Source organism: Cheilinus undulatus, linkage group 13 (assembly GCF_018320785.1).
Source record: "Cheilinus undulatus linkage group 13, ASM1832078v1, whole genome shotgun sequence".
In the NCBI taxonomy this organism is placed as follows: Eukaryota; Metazoa; Chordata; class Actinopteri; order Labriformes; family Labridae; genus Cheilinus; species Cheilinus undulatus.
The window spans coordinates 44,469,707-44,481,068 of NC_054877.1; the positions used below are offsets into that span (position 1 = coordinate 44,469,707).

General features: G+C 38.1%; 1 protein-coding gene across 1 annotated transcript; it reads left to right on the forward strand.

Annotated features, from left to right (window-relative positions):
- The first annotated feature begins 215 nt into the window (after window positions 1–215).
- LOC121519550 lies at window positions 216–9,956 on the forward strand. Its single transcript, XM_041802292.1, has 7 exons — window positions 216–437; window positions 2,418–2,562; window positions 2,660–2,755; window positions 4,805–4,949; window positions 5,906–6,051; window positions 6,820–6,959; window positions 9,107–9,956. Exons 1-7 carry the CDS (start codon window positions 338–340, stop codon window positions 9,253–9,255), a joined length of 921 nt encoding a protein of 306 aa, XP_041658226.1. The 5' UTR covers window positions 216–337; the 3' UTR covers window positions 9,256–9,956.
- The last annotated feature ends 1,406 nt before the right edge of the window (window positions 9,957–11,362 follow it).

The following is an 11,362-nucleotide window of genomic DNA, read 5'->3' on the forward strand; positions in this document are numbered from 1 at the left end:
TCCTGTAGAGTGCGCCGTTACACCTTTAAACCTGCCTAAAAACAGGAACGCTTCCATGACTTAGCGGAAGTTTTCATAATGAATTCATACATTTCATAATGTACAGTTATCAAACATACAGACGAAAACACTTTTTTTTACACTTCCCGTTCTCTTTCCTTTATGACGTCTGTTACGTAGCTCTGGGCGTTAACATACGGTACTTGAAGCACGTGAAGCCATCACTCGGACAACGTGCTTGTGTTTGTTTCTCCGCCCTTTACTGTGGCAGTTAGCTAACGGAGACAGCTTAAAACCCCGGGGAGCACAACACTAGAATTTACAGTAGTTAGCCAAGATGAAGGCGAACAGTGTACCTCGAATTATCATCATTATTTTGTGTACGTTGGTTTTTGTGGCGGTGCTGGTCGTCAACGCTTTGGCTGGAGCTGGACAAGGTGAGTTCACGACACTCGGACACATATGTTTTGACGGTAGACTCCAACGGTTAGATCTAACGTTAATTGCTGTAACACCCTCTAGCACTCTATCTAGGCGTATATGTAGGTAAAAATGCATATTAAAGTTAAAATCCTCGTTTCCCTTCCAAGTTGTACAACCGATTACGAAATAGTTAAACTTAGAGACTTCCAGTCAATGATGAGCTGCTGGCACCGCAACACGCCGTTACTGTTAATACCCCCAAAACAAAGGAGGGTCTATTTCCATGGAAGAGCCTGCGTTACCAGAAGCTCTGAGTGTGGGTGACATTAGTAGGCAGTCTCTTCCAATAACTGGAACACAAGAAAGCACACATTATGCTATTAAAAGACACTGATGCACTGCAATGATTCACTGTGAATTAAGTGTAATTAGTCAGGCTTTATGCCCCGCACAATGCTGTATTTCTCGGTTCTTTTGTTTAGTTTTACCTTATTTTATCACAAAAGTTTTACAGGAGTGCCTGCTTGGTTTTCTTATGTAATGAAAGACTCTCCTCCATGTCTGGGTGTGGCATAAACATCCAAATTTAAGACTCCCGCAATGATGGCAATTTTTCCTTTCTGAGAGCCTGCACTGATGATTCATATTGCCAGCCCATACTTCCTTTTTTGGACAAGTCTTATTTTATCTATTTGTTTTTACAAGTGTTGTTTTTTTATCAGTGAATCTGGTGTGGTTTATTCTTTGTAAGCATATTTTTATTTTTGGATTAAATAATAATTTTCAATTTTGTTACGTTGCAGCCAGATGTTACAGTCGGTTTTGTACATTTTTTCATAATCAAACCACATGTAGTAGCCCATAATGACAGTCAAAATAGAATTTTAGTCATTGTTGCAAATCTATTCAAAAGAAAAACAGGTTCTTCCCATTTCTCTCAATCTTTGCTGAGATATTTCTACACCTTGTTGGAGTTCACCTGTGTTAAAGGGGACATATAACCTTTTAAGACAAGTTAATATGATTAGGTCTCAGAGGTCCCCAGAACATGCCTGTGAAGTTTGCTGCTGAATTAAAACCCTAGTATAGGATCTTTGAATGTCCAAAAAAACAAAAAAAAAAAACACTCTGTTTCAGCCCTTCTCAGAACGAGCTGTTTTTGTGGCTTTAAATGTTACTGATCAATCTGACCACACCCTTCTCAGGAAATGAATGTGGCTCTCCTGATGTTACAATGTTACAATGTTACAGATGCTTTTATCCAAAGTTAACTGGGATTTGAACCATCAATCTCCCAAACCTAAGTCAGCGGTATAACCCACTGAGCTATCCAGCATCTCAGCTGGCAGCTGAGAGAAAGTGGTGAGGGCCAACTCGAACCCGGGGGCGTCGCTAACTCCCCACATGAGGTCATGAGGGTAAAATCTAAGAATGGTTTGTTTCAGCACACATTTTCTGAAAGTTGGAGAAAGAGAGGGGAGGTAGGGATGGGTTTTTCCAGTACTTGAGGGGATTATGGATAGGCCAGGCGCACGTATTTTTATTAGAAAAACCTGAAAGAGTGATTTTTGCATAATATGTCCCCTTTAATAGATTCACAAATCATTAGGCTAAGTTAACGGTGATAAGATGTGTTTTGGAATGCAAAATAATAGAATTACAATTGTAGGATTACAATGGGGTTAGTTGTGATGCACTACAATAATCTGATTAATTTTTGATAGCCCTATTTTTTCCAAATAGGTGAAGAAAAAACAGAAACCACCAGCAGATGATTTTTTAAACAACCTTGAAGCAACAGTAATGTTTGTTTTTTTCCTGCTTTAACAATGCCCGCTGCTCAGAGCCAGCTCAGGAAAGAGACAGTTTTACTATTTTAGTGTTAAAAAACTTGGCTGGCCTTCACAGATTCCTGACCTCAGCCCCACCCAAAACCTTTAAATGAATACCACTGTGTTTATACCCACCCAACATAACTGTCTGCTGTTTTCCAGGTCCTTTCCACGTCTCCACAGGAAATGTGTCAGCTCGCTATGACACCAACATCACTCCAGCCGCCTGGACCTTCTCCATCTGGGGGGTCATTTATACATGGCTTACCCTGATGGTCTTATACCTCACATCATATGTATTCAGAGGGTGAGTAAAAAGTTGTTTTGATTTTCTACACATGCACACTGATGATGTCTTATAGGTGGGAATGACATGAAACTGATCTGTGTCTCTCTGTGAATAGATCCTGGGCTCAGAGCCTGCTGCCTTACGCCTTCTATTTCTGCTGGCTGTCCAACATGGTGCTGAACATGATCTGGCTGGTGCTGTGGGACAGAGAGTACGTCTTTTTCTTCTACTTTAACTTTCAGCTTAAAGTAAAAAAAAAAAAAAAAAAACAAGAGCAATGACAGCAAAGAAGTCTGAACGTTTAGTAGATTTACAGTCCCATTTCCTTAAATGTTGGGACATTTTGTAAAGTGTACATGAAAAACACAACATGATGATTTTATTAACACTGAACCCCAAGATGAGATTCTCCAGGGAAAACCATACCATTGATATTGACAGCATGATTATTGAACAGGATTTCTAATCAGTTTTAAATTACCTGCATTTGTGCATGAATTTCAAAGGTTTGAATAACTGTTACATTGCCTTGGGAGACCGCCCCATCTGTTACACATTCTCAAAGTTCCTTTGCATTGTTCCTGGTTGTATCACATTGATATTTCACATTTTAAATTCTGAACTCAGTTCTCTTCCAAAAAAAAAAGATGTAATTCCCTTTTTTTCTTGCTTTATGTCTGCATTTATATATTTTTCAGAAAAAATAGCCCCTTCTTGCACAACTTTCTTGCAAGTTTTACCCAAGTTAGGGTCATAAATTACAGTCGTGAAATAAAGCTGATCGCTCAGATTTCGTGCCATAAGGTACTGCTATCAGCAACTGAATTTTTTAACCCCACTATCTCTGCTGCTGTCACTGTCAGCAGGCAACAGCAGTCACAGAGACACCGCCACAGTTATGACAACTACTGCTAGAAGGCAGCGCCCACAAGCCAGGTTAATTTTGTATCTGGAAATAGTACAAAAATGAAATAACAAATCTTTCTTTGAAAATCATACACCCATTTCAAATTTTTAAAAAGTTCTTGCAGTGTCATGTTTACAACTCTTTACCTTCCAGAGTACAGATGAAAAAACCTGTTAATAGAGTGCTATTATTGGCCATATCAAGGTCTACGGCTTGATTTGTAAAAAAAAAAATGTAGTTTCCAAATGTTATTAGAGCATAAAAACCCTGATATGCAGGACCGCCCACAGAGTTAGGTGGGCCCCTGAATAGGCCCTACTCAGCTCCTTTTTGACCTGCTAACATTTGTGGTAGCAATCTGGTTAACAGTTATCTCATTTTGGAGCTTAAAAGTGTGTCAGGCTGGTATTTGTTGGGTGTCAAAAATGTTAAATCGTGCCACTTTTAACCCCTTTTTAATCCTGACCATTTTTGCCACTTGTAAACTGTTTTTACCATGTTTTTTTGATACCTTTAACCCATTTTTGCTGCTTTAGGCCAATTTTGATACATTTTCAACACTTCTTGCAATGTTCAACCCATTTCTGCTACCTTTTTTAGACACTTTTTTGCCACCTTCTACCTTTTTTTTTTTGCTACTTACTGCCGCTTTTGACTTTTTGACCCATTTATGCCACTTATTGCAACTTTTAACCCAGTTCCTCATCTTTATGTCACTTTCAACCCATTTTCACCACTTTTTTGCCATATTTTACCACTTTATATCTCTTTTTACAACTTTTTTTTGCCACTGTCTGCTTTTCTTAATCTATTTCTGCATCTTTTAACAAATTTCTGCAACTTTTTAGCCACTTTAAAACAAGTTTTTGCCACTTTTTTACCACTTTTAACACACTTTCACCACTTTTTGTGTAATTTCCAATTATTCAAATTTTTTTTCATTACAGCTGTCTCAGTTTTTCTACTTTATTTCCTGGCATCCTGATGTCTGACATTACTTTCCAACTCATTTAGTACAACATGCCCAAACTCACTCTTATTATTACCTTACAAAGGTAATTCTCTTTTAAGTGAGCTTTTTAAAATGGGTATAGATCTTCTAAATGGCTATATTGTTCTACAGAATAGATAAATAAAATGTTTTTTTGTTGAATGGTTATTTTTAGTTTAAAAATAATGTATGGTTATCACAGATTAACTTTGCAATGGACTACGATTTTCCTGATCTCTATGGGCCCCCCATTTGGCAGGGCCCTAGAAAGCACTCCCCTTTACCCCCCTGGCTGGCCTTGCTGATATGTTACATTCATATGATGCATCATATTCACTCTGTCTTCTGTGTGTGTGTTGCAGGGCGATGCTGGCTGCTTTAGTGGTTTTAATCCTGGTCACAATTTCCAACTACAGCGCTTTGTTCTTCGTTTGCTATGCCACCGATCATTACGGGCTGTGGCTACAGGCGTACCATCGCAAGGACCTGTTCTGTCTCAGAGCTCTGGTATGCCTTATGATTATGTGTTTGGATGAGTAATGTGTGTTTATAGCTGGATATATAGGCTGATACTGTCTCTTCATTTGAGTTTCTACCTCTTCATTACTGCTGTTTTTGTTACGAAAGTCTTGTAGAGTATTTTAGAAAGTGCTTCACTGTCAGCATTTATATGGCGTTTCAATGTGCAGAGGTTAAAAAAAAAACTCTTCTAAACAAACAGGAGGAACACTGAAGCATCGGACTGGATCATTTCGGTCAAATATTGGGGATAATTCTTCTTCCTGCAACCTAAAGTCTGCTTTGACTCTACCTTTTTTAAACACAGAATCAAAACATATCTTTTGCACAAGCTTTTGGCTTAAATGTTTGCAGTTTGGGTGCATCTTGCATATTTATTTAGGGAATTAAATTCCTGTTTAAATGTTATTCCTACTCTTATTTATTATGTCATCTTACAATTTCTGTTCCTTATTTTGATCTTTTTGTTTTTTTATTATGTTTGGTGTTAACTTTAATTATTAACGCACATTGAATCTGTGCTTTTGATAAGAAATGTTCTATTTAAATATGTTTGACTTGACTCATGCTGCCAGTAATGCTTAAAGGTTTTAATTAGCCAGTACAGACACAGTCATTTAGTGGTTAGATATCAATAATCATGCTTCACATTGGTAAAATTTTCCATTTACAAGGCAATAAAGCAGTGATCAACCACAATTTGACATACAGTTTAAGAAAATCCAACATTTTGCGAAGATTTTTGGTCATTCATGTACTGCATCCCCCCAGCTTTTTGGGGGCTACATTGCCTGATTTAAATCACTGCATATTAAAGTTTATAGCATGGAAAACTACAAAGCAAAAGATGAGAACTGAGAAGCAGAGAGATTTCAGTCTTTATTCAGTAGACTTTAAGAGGTTAGTGATATCATACATGTGCTTCTGGATGTTTCTATTCCCAGGTCCAGAATGGTCTGGCTCTCTATGCTACATGGACGTCGATCGCCTCGCTCCTTAACTTCTCTGTGGTTCTTCACCTGTGGGGCGTGGATAAGAGCACGGCAGCCACAGCCTCTCTGTGCATCTTGTTTGGAGAGATAGCAATATGGTAAGCTCTGATTGGATCAATACAATGGCACATTCAACATGTGATACCAGTAGTTAAAAAACTCAGTTCAAAAAAGTTGAGACACTGTGTAACATGGATGTAGTAGAATACATCCATCCATTTTCTATAGTGCTAATCCCATCAGGGGTTGTTGGAGGAGAACATGCAAACTCTGCACAGACCATCTGCTTTGCCAGGTTACTTATGCAAAATGAGAATAAAATTGCCTTGCCAAAATTTTTTGGTTTGTGTTGCAGGCATCAAATTTGGAATCTGTTTCCCCCCCCCCAGAAAAAGTTCATAAGTTTGAAAATTACATATCTTGTCTTTGTATGGTACTCAGTTGAATATCAGTTCAGAAGAATCACTGTTTTCTGTTTGATTGACATTTTACACAGTGTCCCAACTTTAGTGGAGCAGGGTTTTGTACAAGCTTATACGGGACGATATTGCAGTGGTGAAGGATGCAAAAGATGCTGAATAAGCATGACTTCTGTAGTTATGTAACAAAGTGATGAACATTAAGCTAGAAGTGACTGTGTTCAGACTAAAGGGTGAAGCAACTCGAATGCTTATTTCCCCATGCATTAATCATTATTCTAAAAATACATTCAGCATCAAGTACATGTGTTGTAAGGTTGCAGTGGGAGTGTTCTACTCATCTTTGATGATAAAGCACTGACTTTAACTTTGAATAATTTCTCTGTAAAACAGTGACTGTTCTCTGATTCATTCTCTGACTTGTTGCTGATCTGTTATTGCTTTCAGGTTCATCCTGGAGAACTGGGTACTGGATCGCTGGGTGCGGTACATCCTGACAGTCTACCCTGTGGTGATTGTGGCTCTGGTCGGAAACGTCATGAGACATTTTAACAGAAATGATCCAACTCCAAACTCTATTTTCACTGGTAAGTTTAACATGGTCTCCTCCACATTAATACTTTGTCTTCACCAGCTCCAGAGCTGAAATAACTGGTTTGGCATCTGACAATTGCCATCTAATAATCGCGTATTAAGCCCATTTGAAACATAACATATGGCCGGTCAGGATTAGCATTTCATTGCTAAGAGTTATTGCTAGTTATTTCAAGTTGTCATTAAGCAAACAACTAAGTGATGCCTTGGCAGCTTGTGAACCGTCAGCACCTTTTAAACCACAGATAACAAGACATCATTAACTATTTATCAGCAGCATGAAGGTAGCAAAAATGACAGCTTAAGCTTTCTTGAGGAACTAATCCACATCTTTAACTGTTTTTGATCAGTTTTACCTTTATTATACACATAGGAAGTTTTACCATAAGGCAAAGGAAGGCAATCAGCCTGGGACTTTTTGCACAAAGGCACAGGTAAAAGTGTGCTTCAACTGTGAGATATACAACAACAACAAAAATCCATAATCAAGGCCAGCATTTAGTAAATAAAGAAAAATTGGCATACATTGGCATCAAAATAGAATCTCATAGTAAAAAGAAACTGCTAAGGACCCCTGGCCACCCTCTCCAAAAGCCCCACCATGTCCCTATAAAAAGTAAACTAGAGTAAGGCAGATCTATGCAGTAATATCAGATCCATAAGCAGTGGATTTATGTTATAAAATGGAATCAAATATTTTTAAACTCCTACTTTGTTGAAGAAGAGCTGATATTACATCTAATAAGTGCATACATTTTACATTTCATGAGTTACACCTTGCTTCATAGGTATGTTTAACAATAATGTGTAGACTTGTTCTCATAGAAAGTGTTGAGAAAGTACTGCTTCCTCAGATTTGGATATGTCCTGTAGCTATGTTCTGTGACTCTGTTACTGAAGATAAATGCCCCAAAATGACAGAATTCAATAGCTTTGATTGCTTTGAGCAAAATGACGAAATGTCCCTGGGGCCCGGGGGCCTCCAAACTACTAAAACCACTCCTGATTATACACCAAAACAACAGAATGTGGTAGCATGTCATTAGATGTATATCATAATTGCAGTAAAAACACAGTCCTTAGCTTCCTGATGCAGTAAGACTCTAGCTTTAACAGTTTCTTACTAAAATAAAATGTTATCTGAAGGAATTTGAACTCTCATTCCCCCTCAAAACCACTTGCTACATGTGTTCTCTACAGTTTTAAAACCAGGTTTTTAGAATGGCTCACAGCACTGAATCTGCAGGAGAGAAAATAATCAAGGATGTGAAACTCAACAGCAATTCCAACAAACTTTCCATCTTAGTATTACTAGACTTAAGTTCCTCTTTGATATGGCTGATAATAACATCCTGTAACAGACTGGAAAACTACTTGGCCTGTCAGGATCTGTCCTTCAGTGGTTCACATCATATCTTAAAGATGGAATGTTTTCTGTCAGTTACCAATTATGCATATGATGATCTCAGCATTCATTTTGGAGTGCCACAAGGCATAGTTCTTGGTCCACTGATATTCAGGCTGTACATGCTTCCCCTGACTTTCATCGTCCAAATCAAACATGTCTGCCACCATACGCCGTTGATACTCATTCCCCTGACGATCGTAGTTTTGTAGATAATCTAGTAAGGCACACAGATGAAATCATCCATTGGATGCCTCAGACTTTCTTACAACAAACTGAAATCTCAATAATAGGCACATAAAAGCAAAGGCAGGAGTTCATATCCATTTCATCAGTTTTCCCTACAGCACAGTGAGCATGTCAGAAATCTTTGTGTCAATATTGGTCCTCATCTGAAAATTAAAAAATCAGCTATTAGAAAAACAGTTTTCTATCACCTGAAAAAACTCAGGCACTGTGTGCAGATTTGTGTATGTTCCCTTGTAGGAAAGGGTCAGCTACAATAAGACACCAACATTAGTGTATGAAAGTAAATTCTACAGAGATTGGTGCCAGTTGTGTCCAAGATCTTAGATCATTATGCCTGGAATTTCATGTTTGTCTTGACCTGTTTATGTATCTTTATTTCTGTTTTGTTTGTTTTTATCTTCTGTAAAGCACATAGTTAACAACGACTATCCCTATATTTCCTCCAGTTGACACTGATATCTTTATTTCCCACCCCTGTGCTCTCAGTGGTCCTGCTGGTGGTGGCGTGTGTGCTGCTGGTTTTCCGAGTGTGCTCTGTCATCTGGAGAAACTACTGGCGCCCTCTCCTCTCTCCCGGCTCAGCACGGCTGATGGTCTCTCCCCTTGATGGCAGGAAATTCAGGATGTTCTCTTAAACAGAAGGAGCTTCTACAGAACCACCTGTAGCAGCGCTGCCTTGAAACTTTCTGCATGAAGCCTTTATTTTGGGATGTTACATTTTTTATTTCTTAGTCTGCATTATAACACGGTTTAAGAAGTTAATTTCCATCTATAAAGTGTTTGGATTTAGCATGAGAAGGACAAGACAGACAGAAGGACCTTAAACTTAACTCCTCTAACCTTTATTGCCTCTTAAACTGCACTTAATGCAATGAAACATTGTTTACACGCCATCTTTGACATTTCTTTGAAGAATATTTGATGAGATCTGCGTATCATTTCTTAACCAATTGTGTGATCTTTGTTAGAAGCTTTTTATACAAATAAATGCCTGATATTCAATTGTTTTTCTTTTGTTTTTTTAAGAAAGTGTTAAGATATTGTGGCCCATTTGTTAAATGTATCTGTAATAGCTGACAGTACATGTGTTTTTGTTAGAAGGAATAAGTTATACAAGTAAATTGCTAGTAAGTGGTGCCATACCAATAGATGTCTTATGTACAGAGCTGTGGAAAGTATTTTCCCCTTTTGATTTTTCTTTTGTGTGTTTGTCATCTTTAAATGTTTTAAATCATCAAATAAATTTGACTATTAAAAATGGTAACCTGAATAAATGCAAAATGCAGTTTATACATGATGATTTCATTTAATAAGGGAATAAAGCCTTCCAAACCTGCGTGAAAAAGTAATTGACCCCCCTTATTTAATCATAAATTAACTGTGATTAACTATTTTTGTTCAATTCCACAAGGCACACCCAGGCCTGATTGCTGCCAGACCTGTTGAGTCCAGAAATCCCTGAAATAGAACCTGACAGACAAAGTGAAGAAGGCTAAAAGATCTCAGAAAGCAACACATCATGGCGCCATCTAAAGAAATTCAAGAACAGATGAGTGTCAGTGACATCCATCAGTCGGTAAAGGGTTACAAAGACATTTCTAGGGATTTGGGACTCCAGAAAGCCATGATCCACAAAAAGAGAAAACTTGGAACAAGGGATGGTAATCGAGAACTGGTTCCAGTTAGTTCAGTCCATCAAAATCATTTACATTTAATCTTGACGTTCCCTTATCAATGCCTTACTTCCATGTGCTTTGAAAAACATATTCTTGCAAGAGGCAGTCAGCGTTAACAAGAACAGAGAAGGCGAGGTAAACATCATGGCGCGTTCAACGTCTGTGGAACAGTGTCTTCATGCAAGGTGTGCATCTTTTTGCACAAGAACTGTTAATTTTGTACAAGATTTCATTCATTTATTTGCATACTTCCAGAGTTCTAGGATCCAGAGACTAGTTTAACTATTTATTTTAAGGTTTCATTTCAAGAAACTGAGCTATAGTGTTGTATTCTAAATCAAGTTCAGAGATTAAAATTACAGAGAGCAGTTTGTTTTAACTGAGACACTGTTGTTTAACATTTTTAGTTATCAAAACTGTTTCTTATAGCCAGTGATTAAAGTGTGCTTGTCATTGACGCTCACTGAAGGTGTCATACATTTTGTTCAGTGTTCAGAGAAAGGGAAAATAAATCTGAGTAGTTGGCAGTGAAAATCTATAATCTACTTCTTCCAGAAAGAAAACTCACTGGAAGGACTTGATTAGGTAATCGATAAAGAATTGTAACGATAAGCAGAATCAATCATGGCATTTATTTCAATAATATCTCATCATTTCCCACCCCTACTTGGAACTGTGGTGACCAAAAAGAGCACTCATCTCACATTTGCCAAAAAAAAAAAAAAAAAAAAACTCAATGACATTAAAGACTTTTGGGAACATATTCTGTGGACTGACCAGGTAGAAGATGGACATTCTGGAAGGTGTGCGTCCCGTTAAATCAAGAACATCATACCAACAGCCAAACGAGGCGGGGGTAGTGTGATGGTCTGGCGCTGCTTTGCTGCTTTAGGACCTGGACGACTTGCTGCAATTGACAGAACCATGAATTCTGCTCTCTACCGTAAAATCCTAAAGGAGAATGTCTGACCATCAGTTTGTGAGCTCAAACTGAAGCACACTGGGGTTCTGCAGCAGGACAATGATCACACACCATAAATCCACCTCTGACTGGCTTAAACTGAAA